At 36.6% G+C, this 24699-nt stretch overlaps 1 protein-coding gene across 4 annotated transcripts in view; it reads right to left on the bottom strand.

The window, feature by feature from the left end:
- Positions 1 to 24699, bottom strand: part of stx1a (syntaxin 1A (brain)) — a 102931-nt gene that overhangs the window by 25386 nt on the left and 52846 nt on the right. For 3 of the 4 annotated variants that reach the window (XM_059330698.1, XM_059330697.1, XM_059330701.1), the window contains exons 5-6: positions 19269 to 19342; positions 18315 to 18423 (exon numbers count right to left, since the gene is read on the bottom strand). In XM_059330698.1, the coding sequence (XP_059186681.1) occupies positions 18315 to 18423; positions 19269 to 19342 (183 nt within the window). Of the gene's footprint in view, positions 1 to 1370; positions 1722 to 1827; positions 1902 to 18314; positions 18424 to 19268; positions 19343 to 24699 lie in introns of those variants that run through there. The other variant, XM_059330699.1, reaches the window with a different exon arrangement.

The raw sequence follows: 24699 nt of genomic DNA, 5'->3' as shown, positions 1-24699 counted from the left end.
AATCGACATATTACAGTATGACTTTTTTTTAGGGATAATTTTTGGACATCCCATAATTTGTTGGTTTTTTTTCTCGCTATTTTTGGACAAACTATAGCACCAAATGTATCACCAGAGTATAATAGACCCTATAATGTCCCAAAACCTCATTGAGAAATGTCAAAGATCGGTCCTAGTGAAGTTTGTTCAAAAATGTTTGGAGCGCAGCCAAAATGCTCATCTTTTATTTTGAAGGGGGATTCTCTCCCCCAGAAGGAGATAAATGACATCAATGTCTTCGCATAATCTATCTATCTATCTATCTATCTATCTATCTATCTATCTATCTATCTATCTATCTATCTATCTATCTATCTATCTATCTATCTGCTCTTTAACAGAGATCAGAAATCCTCAACAGTTCTCTGCTTACCAACCCAAGGCCCGATGTTTGTTTATAACTGAAGGCTCTTAGCTAATTCAGGGCTTTTTAGTTGCCAACTCGAAAGTCCCAGATGTCAGATTTTCCTTCCAGCTCATGAACGCATCATGATAATTATGTATTAAAAAATGATATAATGGCAGAAATCCCAAATACACATTATGACCAAATTCCAATGGACTGATCCTGGAGCCAATGATTATCTGTGCCCCAAATTCTGCCTGAATTTGCTGAGATATTTTGCAAACAGATGGAGCTGAAAACATATCCTGCTTCCAGCTCCGTACTAATACACTCCACAACTTGTATGTAAATTAAAAGACTGCCAGTTGCCGTCTGTCAAAAGTGGAGTTATTTTCATGACAGGGAGACGCGCCAGCTGCTGGTTAATGATTTTACCAGAGTGGAAACAGTGAGCTGCTGAACTTTTGCATGAGCCAGGACTCTTTTTTTAAACTACCAGGGACAAATTAAAAAATCTGCACATTATTGTCTATATTATCTACATCAGCTATTCTCAACCTTGGGGTCCATTTTTTGGTCAATTTGTGTCTTTTTTTATGATTTTGTGGTCAATTTGTGCATTTTTTTGTCATTTTGTGTCTTTTTTTGGTCATTTTGTGTCTTTTTTGGTCAATTTGTGTCTTTTTTTTATGATTTTGTGGTCAATTTGTGCATTTTTTGGTAATTTTGTGTCTTTTTTTTTGGTAATTTTGTGTCTTTTTTGGTCATTTTGTGTCTTTTTTGGTCAATTTGTGTCTTTTTTTTATGATTTTGTGGTCAATTTGTGCATTTTTTGGTAATTTTGTGTCTTTTTTTGGGTAATTTTGTGTCTTTTTTGGTCATTTTGTGTCTTTTTTATGATTTTGTGTCTTTTTTGGTCAATTTGTGTCTTTTTTATGATTTTATGGTCAATTTGTGCATTTTTTTGTCATTTTGTGTCTTTTTTGGTCATTTTGTGTCATTTTTGGTCTTTTTTTTTTGGGTGATCTGAACTGTGCGTGTGAGATTGTGTTCAGTGAGTGGGGGTCACGGACAACATGCATGTTAAATTGGGGGTCGCGACTCAAAAAGGTTGAGAACTACTGGTCTACATGTATTGGCGGTTTGTTTTCATATTAATTTCCCACAGCTGCAGGTACTGAGAGAGGATCAGTGTGTTCACCTGGCTCTCCACCAGCATGGCCATGTCCATGAACATGTCGTGGAGCTCTCTGATGCTGTTCTCCAGCTTGATGATCTCATTGTGCCGCGTCTCGATCTCATTCATAGCTTGCTCAGTGATGTTGTCCATAATGATCTAGGATGATATAACAGAAGGAAAGAGTTAAGAGAAGGACGTCTACTCCTTCTCCTGTTTCATTAAAAACACAATTTGTGTGTTTTTTTTTTTTAGTCGTGCTTACCCCCGAGGTGAAGATAGCTGGGTTGTCGCTCTCCAACATGCTCTCCAGCTCCTCATTTGTTGTGTTTCTTCCAGCTTAAAAGGACAAAAACACAACAAAAAACATCTATAACAGCAGACATGTTGTAGGTGTTGAAGAGATTTATCGTGTGTGTGGATATTACAGTCAGTTTAAGCTCAGGGTTTAAGGAACGTAGGTGCTGTGCTATCGGATTAAAATGTTCTCCTAACTGCAGTGGATGAAGATCACAATTACCAAAGACAAATGAAAGAGGATAGCGAGCCCCCCCCACTCCTCCTTCATGTCTGTCTGAGGATTAATTAAAACAGGAGCTGTGTTCCTCTTTTCCACATGCTCATTTCATCTCTTTCCATCTGCCTCTCCTGTATACGCTGCATGTTAAAACCTTTATCTCTCTGAACACCAGGACAGTGGATGTGATGTAAAAACACTAGTGGTTTTGTCAGTATTCAACCAAGCATATCTAATGTTAAGTTCAATTCAACTTTAAATACAAGGCTCAGTTACAATCCCACTCTTCTCCACACCAGACATAACTTCAGTCAAATAAACAACCCTGTTCCAACACTAGCCCTGTTACAGTTATATAAATAACAAATACTGCTGGTATTTAATGCCTTTAATTATCAAAAATAATAAGTTAACTCCATCCCTTCACACTGCACTGTAAAAAATGTCTGTAGATTTTACGGTGAAAAACTGCTAAACCATGACAGTAAAAGATGTAAAATGATAAATGGGTTAATTCAGTTTCAGTAACAATGAAACACCGTAAATGTATATATCAGCCAAAACAGTATATATATATTTTTTTTTTACAGTTTTTTATTTTTTTAAATACATTACTCCATTGTTAAATACACTGACACATGTTTGTAGCAAAATATACTGTAATATATATACAAGCCGTCATTTGTGCATTTATTTTTTGTAAAAATACTTTTTCCCACTGTTAAATGTACTAAAGACCATATCTCTGATAGAAATATACTGTAATATTTAATTAAATTCTTAAACAGGAAATCAACAGTGCTAATATCATTTTACCGTAATATTACAAAAAGTTGCACCGTATTTATTACGGTAAAGTTCTGGCAACCACAGCTGCCAGTTTTTTACCGTAAAAACAACAGGTTTTTTTTTTTTTACAGTGTGGCCACTCAGACATGTTTTCTTCATGTTTGTCTGACTATATGAGGATCATTTAGAGAAGGGGTCTCAAACTCAAATTACCTGGGGGCCGCTGGAGGCAGTATCAAAATGACCAAAGAAAGACACAAAATTACAAAAAAAAGACACAAAATGACAGAAATTAAAACTAAATTACTTTAAAAAGACACAAAATCACAAAAAAGTGAGAAAAAAAGGACACAAAATGATCAAAAGACACAAAATGAAAAAAAATACACAGAATTACCAAAACAGATACAAAATTCTTTAAAAAAAAAAAGAAAAAGAAACAAAATGCCCCCAAAAAAGAGACACAAAATGACCAAAAAAACAAAATTACTAAAAAAAAAAAAAAAAAAAGACAAAATTTTAAAAAGACAAAATTATTTTAAAAAGACACAAAATTACCAAAAAAAGGAATTAAAGGGACCTTCCACACACAACACGGTAAAGTGCCATTCATATAAAACACATTAAACTTTCATATCAAGTTGAGGGCCACAAAATATCGTCACGAGGGCCGCAATTGGCCCGCGGGCCGCGAGTTTGAGACCCCTGATTTAGAGTGTAAAATGACTGACCTAAACTTCTCCTGAGGCTCATGTTTGCTGTCTATCGTTTCCTCTGTTGATCTATTTGTTATGGTTAATGCTACAAAGGAATAAAACCAAAACTGCTCATGATTTTCTTTTGCATTCTAGCATTTGTCATCTAACCTCTCACTCTGTTAGAAGGAGGATCAATGAATACTTTGGTTTTAAACAGTTCCCATCTCTGTCTCTCCAGGTTTTAAAACCTACTGTATGAGTCTGATTTTCTTGCTTTAAATCAGGGGTCTCAAACTCGCGGCCCGCGGGCCAATTGCGGCCCTTGTGACGATATTTTGTGGCCCCCACCTTGATATGAAAGTTTAATGTGAGTTTTATATGAATGGCACTTTACCGTATTTTGTGTTGTTGTTACCGGAAGAAGTGGAAATGTTATTTAATGTAATTTTGTGTCTTTTTCTAATAATTTTGTGTCTTTTTAGTAATTTTGTGTATTTTTTGTGTCATTTTGTGTCTTTTTTGGTCATTTTGTGTCTTTTTTGTGTAATTTAGTTTTTTTCTACCATTTTGTGTCTTTTTTTTAGTCATTTTGTGTCTTTTTTTTGGTAATTTTGTGTCTTTTTTTGGTCATTTTGATACTGCCTCCAGCGGCCCCCAGGTAATTTGAGTTTGAGACCCCTGCTTTAAATAGACCAATCACATGAAGGCACAGGCCAGACTTCTCTCCCCTCAAAAATGTCAATATGAGGCGTTTGCACAGGCAGCATCATATTTAGGTTTTAGACTGGCCCCAGCTGCCATCTTGCTGACGTAGTGATAAATGTGCAATTTAAATGGTGGATACCATATTTGGGCGGGAGGAACAGGAAGTGGATGGTCGAACAAACGGCGGACTTTCACTCAGAAGAGGGTTTGTGTCCCGTGTGAAAACAAAAGCAATTTTTTTTTACATAACTTCCATTTTTAAGGATTTATTTACAGTTTAAACTGTATTTTATAACACCTTAAGTTCTTTGCCCTAAACCTAGGTCAGTGGTTTTGTGTCATAAATTAACAGAAACTGAAGCCTTTTACAACCGCAGATGACACGTGTGCTATTTTTAGACTGCTGCGAGGTGCAGAGAGCTGCTTTAGACAAACGCTCACGTGTCATTATGGTAACGGTCTATTCTGTCTTTAAGGTTGGACACATCAGGTGTCAGTGAGGGTTTTTGCTGTGTGAGGGGCTTTTCAGCCAAATGAGCATGTTGAATACACAATTCACAGCAGACATTTTGGCTTTCCGAAGTAGTAAAAGCACAGGTGGTGTAGTATATGACAAGATAAGCCTGTGTCAGTCTGCACATCATTTGTAAAGATTGAATCTCATGATTGCAGATAATCTATTGACATTTCCTTCCGATTTTCAAATGGAAGTTAGAGACATCACCTATTTACTCTATTACGTCCTTCACTGTAAAAAATGTTTGTAGAAATTACAGTAAAACTCTGTCAAATTGCATCAGGAATGGGGCGTAAAATTGAAAATTGTGTATCACCGTAGTAGACACTTTTAATTACCGTAAATCAAGGAATAGCACAATTTTTACTTTTACTGTCATGAACTGTAGGAAACGCACAGTTTTGCTGTAAAAACATTTTCATGTAAAGTTAATGGAGATTTGCCATGATGTGTGAATGAATGACACAATTACCTTAAAAATAACGAGAATATTCAGTCTAAATTAGTTTTTGCTGATATTTATGGTGATTTATGGTGAAGTTCTGGCAACCACAGCTGCCGGTAATTTACCGTAAATTTAACAGATTTTTTTTTACAGTGTTCTTAAGTTTGCCTTTAGACTTTAGACTTCCGCCAACAAACTTTCTCTCTCTCTATCCGGCGACCTGCCTGTGCGACATCATAGCGTTCTTCCTGCTGATGTGTTTGCTCATCCATCTTTATTTTCCCCGAGAGAGTTGACCTACTTCATAAACATTCCCCCACACCTCTTTGCTACACCTACATTAATATTCGTGTGTGTGAATGCTGACTTCGCCTGCTGAGCTGCTTCTCTCGGGCTCCATTTCTGCCCCACTGACGCTGTAAGTCACTCTGAGTCTGTCTCAATCTTTCCTCAGCACACTCTGTGGGGCTAGATATAGCAGAATATACAGTAAGTTACTATCTCACAAAGCTTTATCTGGTGCTCAGCAGCTAACACACAAGACAAAGACTTTTTAAGTTACAGCATGTCGTTGAGCGGGAGTTTGAGAGAGAGAAACTTTATATTATAAACTGTAAGCAGTGGAACTAAAGTTCAATCAATCACAACAAATTAATGCTAAAGATTTCAGTCGTCACAACTTGCTGAAAATACAGTTCTTGGCGCATTTTTGTTTAGAAACATTAGTCTGTCTTTGTTTTAGCCAAGGACAGAAATTCAACTTTTATAGGTCTAAAGTTGTTACGGTATCTGTATCTCTATTGGTCTGGTCTCCACCGCTGATGAAGAAAAGAAAAGAACTGAGTAATGTAATTTTTCCTTATTTAAAAAAAATCATTATTATGTTTTTTATTTTCCATCTTATTCTCAACCCCAGTCTGTGGACACCTTTAGAAAAGGGCTTAAAACTTTTCTGTTCAGGGAGGCATTTTTAGGCTGTCCCTAGATGTTTTTATTTTGTCTCTGCATAATGTACTTTATTACCCGTGTCTTTTATTTTGTATTTTTTTATCTACTGTTGATTTTAATGAGTTTTCTCTTTCTTGTTTCTGGTTTCTGTAGCACTTTGAGATTTCTGTTTGAAAAGTGCTTTACAAATAAAATGTATTATTATTATTATTATTATTATTATTTATGTCATTCTATCCCTGGTATAATTTTCAATCTTTTCCTACTTAATTTCTTTTATGTAAAGCATGTTGTGCATGAGAGGTTCCATACAAATAAAATATATTATGATTATTATCTAAAAAACAAACAAACCCCTGATTCCTAATAAGTTGGGATGCTGTAAAAAACAAAAAAAAACAAAAAACAAACCCTAAACAAAACAGAATTATTAAGTAATTTGCAAATACTTTGTGACCTATGTTCGTTTGAATACGAGAGAAGACAAGATATTTCATGTTCGGGAAACTTTTTATTTTATTTATTTATTATCTAACTCATAATGTCACTGAATGCGCTGCAACAGTGAGCTTCCTCTGCTGTTTCTCTCTGGACCTCCAGCAGCTGAGGCTCCTGGGAGGTTTAGGAGGCAACTACAAAACCTCTATTCACGACCTAATCAGAGTGTGTGTGAGTATGTGTGTGTATTGTGTTTATATGTGCGAGTGTGTGAAGGCCTCGGGGCAGAGCAGGTAGGTTGATGGTGAATGATGATGCTTGAGAGTCGGAGCGATGATTGCGTTCATGAACAGAATACTGATGAAGCTGCCCTCTGACGTGAACCGCTTCATGTCCGTGTGAGCTTCATAATGCACTTTTGTTCATTTATCTTTACATAAACGGGGCCTATCGTGTCTAATCCAAACTTCATATCCATATCAAAGCAATGACTTTCATTTAGTTGTGGTTAAGTGCTCTCGCTGTTTCATTACCGTGCTTGAGAATCTACTCGTGTTCAACAATGACATTTTGCAGTTTGACGAATGAGAGGACACAAAGAGAGCACGCTCGCCACGTGGCTGTGATCAATTCCCTTTCCTCCAGGCCTTCCTGATAATAAATAATCTCCTATCATTAAGGCTAAAACTACCACATTAAAGAGGGTCACAGTTAGAGTTGAAGGACGGAGAGGAGTGACAATGAGTCATGGATAATTGTGAAGAAGAAAAAAAAAAGGCGAAGGCACTCTGGTGCTACCCAACCCTATTTATCTCACTTCCTACACACACACGCACACACACACACACTCCTCATTGCCTTTTTTTTTTTAAAGCCCTGACAGGCTCAGAGGGAGGCTCTTATTTGTTACCATGGAGACCCAAACCCTGAGAAGCCTAATATGAAGCCAAGAAGTCTCACTTCACCCGTAGCATTTATGGGCTATTAAATCATTCATTCTATGTTGCTACCAGAAACAGTGTTACTTAATTTCCATTGTTATGTAAAACAAACGAACCCCCCCTCCCAGGAAACAGAACGAAAAGAGAAACCACACGAATGTTCATGCACGCTGAGGGAAACAGGCGAGTGATTCCACCTGCAGAGGAATAAGAAGAGCACGCATAGCTTCTCTGCACACACACACACACACACACAGGTCAATGAGTTAGCTTTACAGGAATGTGTTGGCGTACATCTCTGTTTTATTTTCTCCCAGCTAACGGAGAGTCCGCGGGGAAATAAAACATAACAATCAAATGTCAATGAGGCCCTGCGACGCTGTGACCAGCCTCCCCTCCATCCTGCTGGTTCTGCCTGCCAGCTTATGGCAGCAAATTAATGTCTGATATTCTCAATCAATAACAAGCTAAAATGCTACAGAAGTGTTTCAGTCACAAACAGAGGCTGGAGCCGAACGCATGCTGTGTGTTTTGTGGCCTCAGATCTGTTGTCAATATAGATGCACGGGAGGCATGCAATTGTTCCCAATCGTCAATAAACAAACTGTAGTTCAACTTTTGGATTGCAGCAACGAACTCCACATATCATGTGACCAGGAATAACCAATCACAGCCGGGAGATATCTGTCCTTTCTTTCCTAAATATCAGTCCAAGGTAAATAAATGTACTTCTTCTTATAATTAAGGTAACACTTTACAATAACCATAATTTATAAGTGGTAAACAGATAGTTTATTAGTGTTTAATCATCATTTATAACCCGTTTATAGGCCATTTAGAATGATAAATACATAATTTATTAATGTTTAACTAACTAAATCATTTATAAATGGCAAATAGATGGTATATTAATGGAAGTTTATATTTACTTTACCATTAACAAACAATTAAATTATAATTAATCTTTTATTAATAGTGTTAGCTGCACTCATTTTAACAATTTTAACACCATATTAAGTATGTTGATGATTTTGAAATGATTCATATACCTTTAAGAAATTGATTGAAAACATTTAAAGATTAAATATGTATAGCACTTTGTAAATGGTTAATAATAGGTTTATAAACCATCTATAACATAGATAGATAGATAGATAGATAGATAGATAGATAGATAGATAGATAGATAGATAGATAGATAGATAGATAGATAGATACAATAAAATGTAATGTAAAGATAAAAATAAAGTGTCTAAAGAAGGAGTATGTATTAAGGAGTAGAATTCCAGTACAGAATAAATATGAATATGCAGTATAAAAATGTCTAACAAGTAGGTGCAGTAGATTCTCAGAAAACCAACCAGACCAGCATTAGTGATATGCAGCTCTTAAGGCTGTGCAATTGGGCAATTAGTTGAAAGGGGTGTGTTAAAAAAATAGGACTGCTATTATATTGAACACTACTGTACGTATGGCGGCGCAGGCTGGCTCGCAGCGCGTTCTAAAAATAGCACTGAAATGTTCTGCTGGCTCACACACACAACTGAGATGCTTTTATACATTCTACGGTCTGTACAGTTAATATGATGCTGCTGCCTTAGTTTATACAAAAACTGATGTGAAAAAAGGTGAAATTCTTTGAGGGGCCGTCAGGGACATAATTCAGAATTACCATTCACACACATAAAACAAAACACACATTCACACACTATAGTAAAACCTCACACATGTATGGTCCGCGTTGTAAAGAAAAGGCTTCAGTTTCTGTGGATTTATGTTGTAAAACCACTGACCTTAGGTAAGGCGTTATAAAAGACGGTTTCAACAGTAAATAAATGTACGTAAATGCTGGAAATGAGGTAGTTAGAAGGGTCACGTGACCAAGGTTATTATAGTTAACGAAAGCTAGAGTTGAAAAAACATTTTCGTTAACTGAAATAAAAATAAAAACAGGAGTTTTTTAAAAAACGGTAACTAACTGAAACTGTATTGTGTGGTTCCAAAACTAACTAAAATTATAGTGAAAATGTCCTTAGTTTTCGTCTTTGACAACTTTTTTCATACGTAAACCTTTTTGGTTGATATGAAATCTATTTCATCTATCTGGTTTTATGACTTAATAAACTTATTGGGGCTCAGATGGATCAGACAAAGGAAATAAAGGAAACATTTATTGTGACCTTATTGAATCTGGACCCAACAAATACCCCATTACAAAAAACTAAAACTAACACTAAAACTAATAAAAACTAAACTAAAACTAAGCATTTTCCAAAAAATAAAACTAATCAAAACTAGCAAACTCACTCTAAAAACGAATTAAAACTAACTGAATTTGAAAACAAAAATTGACAACGAAATTAAAACTAAAACTAATGAAAAATCCAAAACTATTATAACCTTGCACGTGACTGCCAGAAGTTACGTAAAAAATGTAAATTACGTTCAAAAACGTGATTGACGTGACTTATGTTAACAACGTAACTTAAGTTAAAAATGGTTCACTTTTGATTTCACATGGGACACAAATCTCGCTCTCCTGGGTGGAAGTCCGCTGATGTTTGACCCATCCACCACCCGAACCTCCAACCGCCCTTTAAACTACACTTGGCTGTCAATCACTACTACGTCAGGAACATTACAGCGGACGGTGAAATACGGAGACGTAGCTCGCTTTTCGCTGCCTGTACACGTGACATATATTAACATTTTTGACAGGAGAACAGGCTGCACATTATTCACACATTATTCTAATATGATACATCTGTGTATATGTCAGAACAATGTGGTATGTTAGCCCAACCCTGGGAATTTGTGCTGAAAATTTTAATGAAAAGATTTTGAAAAGAAAGAAAAACACAAGATGTGGAAGAAGATCAGCTCTGAACTTTTTTTGTGTCTACAAGGTGCACAGGAGTACGACCTACACACCTCACAGCTCCCACACTGCAACAAAGCCAACTTGTATTTTTTGGCCTAAAACAGTGATTTAAGTTGGCAAAACTTAGAAATATAAATTATTGACATTTAGGGCAATAATGTAAGTTAGCACAACAAAGGAAGCCAGTTGTCTGCTCAAAAACAAGTTGGTGAGTTGTTGTTACTTATATCTTTAAGTTGGGGTTCACAACAAGGGACAATAGTTCTGATAACTCTTATTTCTTTGTTGTGAAATGCGGGAAATCGGTTAGATTCGGTCATTAGCAAAAGCTAGCGGCTAACTAATGCTAGCGGCGTTTAGCTAGCGTATCAATGCTAACTCAAAATTGTGGTCGCAACATTAGCTGACATTTCATAGCGGCGTTACAATCGTAACATTGCAGAAGTTAGCAGAAGTAAGGATTAAAAGTTATTACAATGTTAATTTATAAGTTAGTACAACTTACAGTTGAGTTGACAAAAATCTGAATTCAGAGTTGAGCAGACTCAAAAACAAAACTTAAAATATTTAGTTTAATTGTCCAACTTAAAATTTTATTGAAGTTTTTTGCCTTGAAATTTTGAGTTCACCCAACTTTTCTTTTTTTGCAGTGCAGGTGGTAAAAGACACAGCATGTGTGCTTGGCCTTACTGCTATTTAGCTCCGAAAAGTCAATTTAAGATCAAAAGAAAGAAGTCTTTTTAAGAGTCAAATTTAAGAAAATATTCATATCTGCTTCTTCTTCTGCAGATAGTTAGATATGAAGATTGACATAAGCCTAATATGTGTGTTAAATATGAAGGAGTGGAGAGATGATTAGCTTAAGTATGAAAACCAAAAGCAAGGAGAAAGAGCTACACTGTAAAAAAAAAATCTGTTTAATTTACGGTAAAATACCGGCAGCTGTGGTTGCCAGAACATCACCGTAAAAAATACAGTGAGCGTATGTAAATGTAAATCTCAGCAAAAACTGTAATTTATACAGAATAATCCCATTACTTTTAGGATAATTGTGTCATCGTGGTATTTCTCCATTAACTTTACATGAAAAATTTATATTTTTACAGCAAAACTGTGTGTTTTCTACAGTTTATGGCGGTAGAATTTAAAGTTTTTTTTACTATTCTTTGATTGACAGTAATTAAAAGTATCTGCTACGGTGATGTACAATGTTTAATTTTACGACCTATTTCTGATGTAAATTGACAGTGTTTTACTGTTATTTCTACAAACATTTTTTACAGTGTAGTCTGGCTCTGTATAAAGTTAAAAACAATTTCCACCCAGCATCTCTGAAGCTCACTAATGAACATGCTGTCTCTAGTGTGTGTGACCTGATGACCCATGTGGTTAGGGGGGGGGGGGCTAGATCTCAGAGTCTCCACTGGTTGCCCACGAAACCACAACAAACCAGCAAGATACAACATGTTCATTACTGTTAGACAGAGCCAGTCTTGTTGTTTCCAGTGTTTCCAGTGTTTACGGGAAGCTTCCTGTCTCCTGGCTCCAGCAGGAACCCAACAAGCACCAGTGGAGGAATCAAACTCCCCTCTACACTGTAAAAAATAAACTGTTGTTTTCACGGTAAAATACTGGCAGCTGTGGTTGCCAGAACTTTACTGCAATAAATATGGTGCAACTTTTTGTAACATTACGGTAAAATGATATTAACACTGTTGATTCCACGTGTAAAATTGCCATTTTATTCCATTTTTTACCATTAAAAATGTTTTTCCATCAAAAGAAACGGTGTTCTGCCATATGATTGACAAGAAAATACTTTATAAATGCTGCATAAATTAAAAATAAAGATTTTACCATTAAATATCAGTATATTTTTGCTAGAGATATGGTGTTTAGTACATTTAACAGTGAGAAAAAGTATTTTTACAAAAAATAAATGCAAAAATTACAGTGATGCTTGTGTATATATTACAGTATATTTTTGTTACAAACACGGTGCCAGTGTATTTTACAGTGGAGTAATGTTTTGTCTTTGATTTAATTTTAAAAAATACTGTTTTGGCTGATATATACATTTACGGTGTTTCATTGTTACTGAAACTGAATTAACTAATTTATAATTTTATGATCTTTTACTGTCATGGTTTAGCAGTTTTCACCGTGAAAATCTACAGACATTTTTTACAGTGTAGAGCTCAACAGCTCATTATGGAAACATTATTTCAAAGAAATCACGGTTTATTAATGAAATAAAGAAGAGTTCAGAATTATCCCAACTGTTAAATAATACAGTGTTTTCTGCTGACTTTCCTTCATATATCAAAGGGGCGACAGAACTATCAGCAGCATCATCCACAAAGAATATAAATGCAGTTTGGTGAGACTTGGTGCAGATATATTTGAGTAAGGGCTGCAACAAATGATTATTTTAATAATAGATTAAACTGCAGATTATTTTCTTCATTAATCGTTTGGTCTAAAAATGTCACAAAATAATGAAAAATGTCCATCCTAGTTTCCAAAGTCCAATGTTCTTTATATTTCTTTTTTAGTGTGTTGAAAATCTAAAAAAAAAAAAAAATCAGTTTAATATTAGATAATACAAAGACATCTCCATATTTTATTTGCTAGAAACTACATTTTCTGCTATTAGCTTCATGACAAATTATTTAGACAGTATTAATTCAAATAGGGGCAACAAATGCTATTCCCAAGAAGTTGGGATGCTGTGTAAAACGTAAGTAACAGAATATGATAAATTTAAAATTGCACATATACAAAACAAAAGATAACCAGTTTGAAAATCAACCTCTGAAATCTCAGCTGCCAGGTATATTTTTATTTCTATTTCCCTGTTTTAATTGACTGTTTTTACTGTTTTTGATTGTGTCTTGCTGTTTTAATGTGTATGTAAAGCACTTTGAATTACCTTGTGTTGGATTGTGCTATACAAATAAACTTGCCTTGCCTATATTAAGATTAGACCAAAACAAATTCTGAGTCAAAGCTTGTGACAGAAGATCTGTAAGCCCAAATACATGCACAAGGCTTCATTAGAAAGTTAATATATTCTAGTTTCTGCAGTTGTGCTTGTTCAGCTAAATGTGGCAAAAAGACTGAAACTAAATCAGTTAAAACAAAAAAATGCTGGTGGGTAGATGGGTTTTAAGAGGTTAAATGTACTGTCTTTGTACAGTTTTCATATGTCACAAAGGTGTTTTTTTTTGTTTTTTTTACATTTTATTCAACTTCCAAATCTTTTAGGAATTGGTGTAGAACATCCTGTAGTGTATACATTGTGTAGAATGTCATTTTCCCTGTTTACAGCATGTCCCAGTGTTGTGTTCTGTCCCCTTATCTGTGTATCCAGAGGTGAACAGGAAAGGAGCGAAGCAGCAGAGAAACATCGATCCTCGGGCTGACAGACCCGACTAGCTCTCCCTCTGTGTGTGACACACTCTTATTGATTTACACACAAACAAGTCCAGAGGTTGGCCCAACAGACACACAGCTCTCGCCTTATAACCCTGCAGGAATTAAACCGTGTTAGATCAAAATCAGGACGGAAAAAGGGGAAAGCTTTAATGGAGACTTGCAATTTTGTTTTCTGAATTTTCTTTTTCCTGCTCCTACTCTAGTTTCCCTCTCCTCTGTGCATTAATCCCTTCCCTGACGACAGGTGATATCAGCTCAGGCCTCCTGTGACTCCACCAGCTGACAAATCAAATCCAAATGAATCTAGAGGAGCTCAGGGAAAAAGTGTGTCAGCTGTGTGTGTGTGTGTGTTTTATTCCACTAGGATGTGTCCCTTGATTAACCCCAGAAAGTCCTGTGTGTTGTTCTTTTGACTGGACCACTCAGACCTGCTGCTGCTTGTCTGACAGATGGCCAGAGGAAACGGCGCCTGGGCCAAGCGCCCTGCAACATAACTGCTCCTCTGCTATTAGCACTAAACGCCTCATAGTGTCCTTCTCTGCATGCACGTGTGTGTGTGTTTATGTGCCTTTGTGTAAAAGGTGAGTGTATCACGATGACTGTCAGGGCAGCTGGCACGGGGCGGTCTGCCAGGACGCCGTGGTGGAGGCCGTGTCAGAGTCTGGTCCCGGAGCCTGCAGCTAATACCTGTCAAACCATATTACACAAACAGCGTGACACCAGTATGAGGGGCTGCAGCAACCTGCTACGTGCATGTAGATGAGTGTAGGTGGTGGTGATGCATGTGTTTTAGGCCCTGTTTACACCAGGACGCTCGCGGGTAAAAACGACAAAATATTTTATCTGAAGTGCCTTTCGTTTAGACTGTGACGGCGTTTTGGGGGCTTAAAGACGCAAAAATCTGAAACCACCCTCCAAAGTGTAAAAGTATAATCCTCTCCTCCGTAGCGTGTCGTCTACACTGACAAGACACAAAACTCTGATCTGATCTGCTCACGTCACGTATGTGTTTACGTCACATACATGCTCCAGGACAGGAAATAAAGAAACGTGGGATTATTTCCATGGTGGGACCTTCAAGCTGCTCTGGCAGCTCTAATAAACTTACAGGAGTCTTTCCACCAAATGTCCAGGATATGTACAGATAGTATTAGTGAACAGAGAAGGATCTGGAATTACCTCCATCACATTCTGGATGCAGCGATTGGTGGGAGGAGCCAGACGGCTGTGAACGAGACCTGGGAGATCTAGTGATGGAGGAGAACTTTGTGGAAGGAGTAGCTGATGAAAATGTGTGGCGTGAAAACTTCTGCATGCCCAAAGATGCTCTTATGGCTTTAAGTGATGCCGCCTGGCTGCATACAATCCAATTCCACACACTTTTGCGTCACCGTATGCAGCAGATTTCCTCCTGAAAACCCTCGTCTAAACCAGGAATAAAAAGTGAAGACGAGACGCCACTTTTGCGTCTTCTGTTCAGACCGTCCTCGTGTAAACTGAGCCTTAGAACGTGGTGTTAGTGGTGAGGTTTGTTCTACTTTATCTAATGTACTGGAAGTCACTGCACCATGTTCTCCTATGGTGCTACTCCTGAATGAAAACACCTCATTACAACTGACATGCTGGAAAAGACGTATTCTCCTAACGGGCATCACTGCTGCCAAAAAGATGCTGGAAACCTCCACATACAGTTACCAAACCCCATTGGATTAACACATGCATTGAAATAATAAATAAATACATTTTAGCTTAGCTGCTTATACTGTATTTACCAAACTGTATTTTTGCACATGTATATTTGCACACATGTTTATTTATTTACACACCTGTATATTTGCACACGCTGTAACTGTTATCTATGAGTAACAGCTACTAATGCACATGGACCATCCATTCCACTTCCTCTATACTAGGCTATGTATTGTGGGCTCATGTTCTGTATAGGTGGAATATGTATGTATACATGTGTTGTGTTGTGTTGTGTGTATGTTGGCTGCTGGAACACCTAAATTTCTCTGCTGAGATGAATAAAGTATTTCTTATCTTATCTTATCTTAAATATGGAGCTTTCAGTAGCAAGAATGCACGGTGCTGGAGCTGATACTATTCTAGCATGGCAAACAATGGCAGATAAGATCAAGGAATTGCTGTAATCAATATTTTTATTTGCATTACTTGAACATGGTCTCTCATGTCCTGGAGGAGTTTTATAGAGATCCAAGTTGGGGGGTCGTCGCCTGGTCCCTTTTTATTTTTTATTTTAATTTTCCCTTTTTTTTTTTCTATTTATTTCATTATTATTATTATTACTATTATTTTCAATTTGATTGTAATGTACCTTTTAATTTATCAGACTGCTGTACTTGTTCTGTCTTTAAAAGCAATGTAAAAGTTGTTCACAAAAAAAAAAAAAAAAAAAATAAGTGGTGTCAGTGTGAGGGGCTGTTTTGGTCCCTCCAGGAGAATAATGCTGATAATAATTCTGTTTGGATACGATACACCGACGTTTGTCTACAAACAAAATAATTAAAGGACAGTTTGTCATCTGTCATTGATGTTTGGGTAGGATGGTAATTGGTGGATGTACTCTGGGTTTTATGTAACAGGGTCGCTGATGTTCATTGTTTCATTTTATGTGAGTTTGTGTGGAGGATTTTCATCATATCTTTTTATGTATTGGCACTGTTATACATGCATTCTGTTTTATGTCCCAGTCTGTGTTTTACCTGCCTGCAACACAAAGTTCCCCTTGGGGACAATAAAACTAAAAAAGGTGCATAAACAGCCAGCAGCGAGGAGCTGAGGTGAATTATTTCCACCAACAATCACGTTAAAAGTTTTATATTCAGTTTAGCACATTAATACAGTAAAGTGAATGTTGATGGGTGTCAATAAATTTACTTTAAAGCAGCAACAAAGAGTTTTTAACTGCACTGTAAAACCCAATGTTGCTTTTTTGTTATTATAACAAAATTTTCCTTTTCAATACAACAAGATTTGTGCAAAAAGTCATTTTAACCTAAAATATTGACTCAAAAAGCAAGATTCATTTGAGGTAACTCCTTTGCCTTTCTTGTCTTGACAAAAAAATTATTTCGCAGCATTGACACTCAAATATTTTAGTTGAAACAACAAGTGGGTTTTACAGTGTGGTTATGAAACAGTTTCAATTTAATACTGATGCCGCTTTATGACTTCCATTAGCAAACGAGACCATTAGAAAGATCAGCTTTTTCTTTATTCAGTAGTTATTCTTAATGTCTGATTCCTTGTTAAATCAGACAAAACTGGCACACAAACATTTAGAGTCATTTTTCCAGGCAAAGGATATATTTTTTGATGTCTGATACAGGGGCAGGATCAGCAAAGAGTTAAAGAAAAGAAAGAAGACTAAACATAAAGAGGTTCAGTGGTAGAGCATGGGCGAAAACACGAGTCAACCTTTATTTAATCTTTAGCAGCTCTGGCACATCTTTACGTCACATCCTCACACTCTGAGTGTGTAGACATAGTAAAGCTCTTATTAAGTGGATGAGAAGGAAACTGTAGAGGTGTAGAGTGACTTTAGCACTCGTGCAGCACACGCTATATTTTCAGCCTAATTAACATGACACTTACCTGTGACTAATAACAGTGGGATGATGCTGGTGAAGTGCTGATGCTTCGGCTGAGGATGGAAGACTTACAAGGAAATGTAGCTATTCTTGTCTTCCCCAATTTACAGTAACCCTTGTATGGAAGGCATCAGTTTTAATCTCGTTAACAAAACTAACTAATAACTGTGACCAAATATCTTCATCGACTACACTACTTTCGCTACAATGCAAGTTAATGACAGTCATATCCCGTGGCTATTCCAACATACAAAGTGATTATGTACATTTACTGAGTGAATATTTAGAAAATAAAACATATATTTCTCGCTAGAAATGTGATCAAAATCCATTTTTATGCAGAAACTAAGTCAAAATATTGATTTTTTTCACTAAAAATGAGAGAACTGTCCACCATGTTTTTTGTTCTGACCGCCGGGACCTTGAAAGTCACGTGACTTGGAACAAACCAATAGGAACAAATATCAGGTTGGGATATGACTGTCATTAACTTGCATTGTAGCGAAATCCGTGTCAGTTTCACGGAAATTTGAGTGATTCCGTGGCTATTCCACGGATTTGAGTTAAGCGAAATCCGTGGCTATTTCACGGATTCCTGTGAGACCAGGTTGCTGACTGTCTAGCCTTGTATAAGCAAACGCACTGCGAGGGCAGTACAAACACCTTGTTTCTAATGCAAAATCAGTGTTTAAGGAAAAAATAAAGCTGCATAATAACCCGACACTATGACGTGGAAGCGATGCAGATGTGTTAGTGTCATTTGCACAGTGATAACATGTGTTCAGTGGGTGTGAAGAGGCTTCAGTCTCAGCTCTACTCACTGATCTCCAGCTGTCTCTGGATGCGTCCCTTGCAGCGCTCCCTGTAGTCCGACTGGGTGGTGTTGTATTCTGACATCACCTCCACAAACTTACGGGACAGTGTGGAGTGCTGGAGACGACAAACAACAACAGCAGACCTCAACTTAATAAGTCATTATAATTGTAAATGAACAGGAGGTGAACAGGTGAAACCTAACTGACAGTCAGTATAACTGCACACATTCCCTAATGCATACTAATTTAAGGAAAGTTTTCAGAGTGTTGTGTGCTCACATTGAAAAAGTGACAAAACTAAGTAGCAGTAAGTAAATATACAAACAAATGCTGCATTTCTGAATGTGCTGATGGATCCAACTGGCCCACAATGCTCTGCACACAGGAAGTGGAGGAGCTTCAGGGACTAATGAGAAGATTTGGGCAAACAGAAAGTAAATATTTTGTTTTAAGGAAATATTTTGCTTCCTACAATAACACTTATTGTGTAATTTCCCAGCATTTATGTCCCCTTAACTCTTGCATCGTCATATGAAGTATTACATAAAAAGACTTAGCAGCTCCTACTGGTACTTAAATGTAAATATAGTGGAACATGGGACCAAGAACTAAGAATTTTAGGGGAAAGGAGAAATTACTCATATAATTACATATTTATTTACTCATATTTCTTATATTTAAGAAAGGAGCAGTTACTTCTACTAACATTTTTAATTTTTTTATTTACCCCATACGTGGGGTAAAGTAGTACTTTTCCTCTAAAGTAGCCAATTGTTAACTCCATTGTTCTTCTGTACACCACATTTAAAAAGGAACCAGTAATCAGTGTATGCACTGATTCATATGAAGATATCACACTGTAGACGACTTTTACAGTAAATGTTGTGAAAATGACACTTTAAGTTGCAGGCTGTATCATTAAGCGTTAACACTTCCTAGTGAGGTTTAATTCATGTGTACCTGTGTCTTGCGTATCCTCAGGTCAGCTGACGACCTGTTCTGGCCTTCTTCCTGCTCGATGGTTTGCTGGATACCTAAAATAAAACACAGAAATGTAATAAAAGTGATTACTGGGCGAGTGCTCATCTAGAAAACAAAGAAACAACAACAAAATGAAGTACATACTAATGGATTTCTAGCAGCATTGGGACTAAAAGTGAAAATCTGAGGGTGGCACATTTGCAAAAGAGGAAAGGTGAAGAGGTTAATATAAATCCAAAATGATTGTATTCATGAGAGCAGAAAGAATCATGGCCATCTGCCAAATATAGAACACAAAACTTCACTTTGTGCAAAGCTTACATTCATCACAGTAGATTCAGGATCATGAAAATATTCATTTGTTTTTGACATACCTTGCTTTTGAGTTTCAAGTATTTTTTTATTTTTTATTTATTGACATTTGCACAACAACACAGTGGCAGAATCTCTTGTTCTTCTGGATCCCGGTTATGTAATCTGTCACACAGTAATGTCGTTAGCATCTTGGAAGAGTGCATCTTGGTACATGCTATAGTGGACTACAAATACCATCAAAAAGAATCTGAAATCCACATAAAAAGTGTCTAATTCTCCCTTTAAGTGGCCAACCATGACTAACTGTTTCGCTATGGAACAGACCAAGACATGGTAGCAAGAAAGTTGTTGTGCTGCAAAATATAGGAAATGGATTATCAGAGATAAGAAATAATCAGTTCAGTTTAATCAATTTTCACTATATGGGGAATAATTAAGACGTTTAACCCTTAATAGGACACTCATTGAAATACTTGCAAATTCCAAATTTCAACCTGAGAGAATATTGGAGGATATTACATACTGCCAGAATGTGTAAAAAAAACATACAGAAATAATACTTAGAGAAAAAAGTTTACGAGATTAAAATGCGCAGATTTATGAGATTTAAAGCGGTGAATCTGGGAGGAAAAAGTTGCTTTTTTTCACTTTTTTTTTCGCAGATTTGCCACTTTAATCTAGTAAATTTGCAACTTTTTTCTCAAAATATTACCTGCAGTTACCAAATATAGTTCTCTGCCTGATAAAGGGTTAAATCACGGGATGGCTCGACTGCCAAAACAATCTCAGGATCACAGCTGGAGACCAGCAGTGGTTAGTTCAGTCTAAGGGGCAGAAAATCCCCAAAAGTACCATCAGACGGTACCTACATCACCACAAGTGGATGAGATTGTTGCAAAAAAACAACAACAACCTTTCGGCTGTCAATCAACAACAAACTAAAGTGCCTACAGTTTGCCAAACATCACAGGGTGATATTTATATAGATAGATTAAAATACAGCTTTTTGGCAACAAAAAACACCAGCAGATATTAGGAAGCTTAAAATGAACTATGATTGAATCTTCCAGCAAGACAGTGATCCATAGCACGCTGATTTACACATTTTTCTCTGTTAAAAAAAGTCAAGTGGAAAATTATTTTTAGAAGAATGATCAAAGCCCAACGCTCTTCTCTGGGTCTGGATCAGAGCCCACCTACTTTTTCAGCAGGTTGCAAATTTAATGGGGCAAAGTCCTCTAGCATCACTGCAGGACCTGGTGGAAAAAAAGATTCAAATCCTTTACTTAAGTAAAAATAATAATACCACACTGTGAAATTACTCCACTACAAGTAAAAGTCCTGCATTCAAACCTTACTTAACTTAATGTACAAAAAGTATCAGCATCAAAAAAGGCTGATCCCTGCAGCCATTGCTGCTCTAAACAAAAGAGTGATGAGCACAGAGTGTAATGTTTATTTGTATTGTATTTCTGCCATGTATTGTGTGATGTTACTGCTGATTATTTGTTAATGTTCATATGTACAGTGCTGTGAAAATGAATTTCCCCCTGGGAACAATAAATCTCATCTCATCTATCTAAAATGCACTTAAAGTATAAAAAGTAAAAGTACTGAGTGGCCCCATTCAGATCGTTATATATATTCCAAACATTATTGAATTATTATTATTATTGATGCATTTATATAAACAGCATTTAAATGTTGTCAAAATAGGTCACTCTTTAATATAGACCTACTGTTATGTAAAACTGTGCCATTTTCAAATTGATCATACTTTTCATGTAAAATCTTGACCTGAAAAGAAGCTCAAGCTGGCATCTTAATAAAGTGAAGTAGAAATATAGAATTACATAAAATGGAAATACTCAAGTAAAGCACAAGTACCTCTAAATTGTACTTAAGTACAGTACTTGAGTAAAACATTTTTAGATTATGTATGTATGTTTTCTGTTTTTAGCTGTTTTTTTTCCCTTTTTTATCCTTTTTATAATTAGTATGTTATGCTTTTTACCTGTAGCACGTTGAGATTTCCTGTAATGTAAAGTGCATTACAAATAAAATGTATTATTATTATTATTATTATTATTAAAATACTTAGTGACATTCAACCACTACTACAGGTACTCATGAACATCAAGTTTAAAGAAGCAATTCACAAGTTAGTGCAGTTAAGAGGGTTTGATGGATCTGACTTCAAAACAACAAACACTATATGAACGAGCCGAAGGCTTTAGATAAAATTACTTAACTTTTTGTGGACAATTTGAGCAAGTGGCTGTGAAGGGACATAGCACTATGTCCCAGACTCTCCCTGTTAGGGGACAGGACTCAGGCTCTCAACATAACAAATGGAGAATCTGCTGTAATCATGACAGCATCACAACAGCTGCAAGGACAATACTTAAACACTGGAAAACACCTAAAGGCCCGGAGCTGAAAGAGTGGGCCAACGCCATGATTAACACCGCCTCATATGAACTCAACAGGATGAACAACAGAAACAAAAATAAGGCACCAGGACCTTCTCTGGACTCATATCACAGCCTGGAGCCTGTGGCATCAACACTGATCACCCTCCTCCCAATGTTTCCAATATAATAATATAATATAATATAATATCTGTTGTATGGACATTCTTCCTAGCTATGTCGTTATTGATACGTCCCTTCATACTAATGTTTGTATTACTATGCTACTGATGCTACAGGTAATGTGTACAAAAATGTCTCACAATGTCAAATGTTGTACTGTCATAGACCAAGGATAAAAGAAATAAAAACTTGAATTACAAAAAAAAAAAATTACTTAACTTTCACTTAACCCAATGACGCCTAAAACTTCCTGTAAAACCTCTGGGCGATTTTAAAATAAGCCCCTAAAACCTGAAGTTTTTCTGGAAATTCAACAGAAGTGTCAACGCTTCTACTAAATAATAGATTTTTCAGCCTTTGTAGCAGATAGAAATGAAATTCAATAAGTATTTGAGAGCTTATACAAATTATACAAACGCTTTCCAGGCTTCAATGGGTTAATAAAGGGTCTGTCTCTCTTTAAATATCAGGACAGTACTACACATTTCAAAGCAAGAGATACAGTAGATGATGTCAGTCCTTCCTGAGGATACATTACAGGGTGAAGTAGATGAGGTCAGTTACTGACCAACCCAACACACACACACACACACACACACACACACACACACACACACACACACACACACACACAGTTACACAAAGGTATCCTGTGGCAACAACTGATGTGAACCTAAGTGACACTGTTTGCTGCAGAGCCTGTTCTGCCTGATAGCTCTAGTGTGTATCAGTATACATAAATGTGCACACAACACTGTGTGTATGTGTGTATGAGTGTGTATATGTGTATGTGTGTATGTGTAGGCACACAGGGCAGCAGATAGGCTGATTATCTTCTCGTCCTGTGAACTGAAGTGATGCTCCACTTTCCTCAAAGATTCTGTTTATGTAGATCTTTTATCTCTCACCACAACTCTCTGACACCTGAATCGAGGCCCAGGAGAGTGTTTTATATAGTAGAAAATGTGTTATGGGATGGACACAACACAGACGTTTGCCACATGAATATGTGAGAAAACTGTCGTATATATATATATATATATATACCAGAAGAAAAATGAGAAGATGAGAAATCTGCCAGCAGGGGAGATTCACTAAATGAGATCGATGAATACAAAGAAGTGTAAAAGATGTGTAAAAGTAGTGATGAGGTGGGAGGGTGGCAGACAAATCAGAGAATAAGAAGATTAAAGGCACACACACACACACACACACACACACACACACAGTATACTATATCCACACACATGAACAAACAAGGCGGCTTAGCTAAATAAAGGGGACACGCTGGACAAAAGCACCAAATTTTTTCCACATGCTCTCTATCATCATAGGTTTCAATTTTTGGTAGGAGCCACTTCATTAAGATGGCCGATCCGTGATGGCACCCATATAAAGTCTATGAGAACCAATACATCTTCCAAGCCACTTGGAAGGTCAATCTTGGTGTCAAAATCTACATTTTCTGGGTCAAGGAATCATTTAAAGCTATTGAGAATATCACTAGATGATTATTTGATCAAATAGAAATCTTCATTTTCACCCAGACTGGTAGGCAACTTGCTTCAAGTGCTGCAGCAGAGAATCCTGAGCTGAAAATGTTTGGAATCTAATAATTATGTAAATACATGGCCAAAATGAACATATCTATTTGACCATCTACACTGTAAAAAGTGTTTGTAGAAATTACAGTAAAATGCTGTCAAATTGCATGAGAAATACGGCCTAAAATAAAAAATTGCATATCACCATAATAGACACTTTTAATGACTGTAAATCACAGAATAGAACAAAACTTTTGAAAAACACAGTTTTACTATAAAAATATTTTAAAAAATCATGTAAAATGAATGGAGAAATACCATATTGTCTCAAGGACACAATTACCTTTAAATAAAGGGACTACTCAGTCTAAATTACAGTTTTTGCTGATATTTACATTTAAATTTACAGTAGAAAACCCACTCACTGTAATTTCTACGGTGAAATTCTGGCAAACACAGCTGCCGGTATTTTACCGTAAATTTAACAGATTATTTTTTACAGTGTAGTGATATTCTCAGTAGCTTTAAATTATTCTTTGACCCAGAAAATGTAGATTTTGACACCAAGATTGACCTTCTAAGTGGCTTAGAAGATATATTGGTCCTCATAGATTCTATATGGCTGCCATCTCCAATCTGCAATCTTGATGAAGTGGCTCCTATCAAAAATTGAAACCTATAGTGATAGAGAGAATGTGGAAAAAATGTGGTGCTTTTGTCCGACGTGTCCCCTTTCTTCTCAAATCTGGTCCTAAGCCGCCTGACTAATAACTGTCAGGTGATGCAGGAGCAGCTCCACATCCATTATGGCTGTTCACAGTGTGTTACCATGACTCAGTTTGTGTGCACAGGTGTGAAAGTGTGCATGAATCACAGCCACCACCTCTGTGCAAGTGACACTTATCACTCTGCCCACTGCAGCACAAACTCTAAAGTAGACACTCAGCTTGTCTGTTA

The sequence above is a fragment of the Centropristis striata genome, chromosome 4 (assembly GCF_030273125.1).
Source record: "Centropristis striata isolate RG_2023a ecotype Rhode Island chromosome 4, C.striata_1.0, whole genome shotgun sequence".
NCBI classification, from domain to species: Eukaryota; Metazoa; Chordata; class Actinopteri; order Perciformes; family Serranidae; genus Centropristis; species Centropristis striata.
The sequence above is the reverse complement of the archived record's forward strand: the minus strand, read 5'-3'. Positions and strand labels throughout refer to the sequence as shown.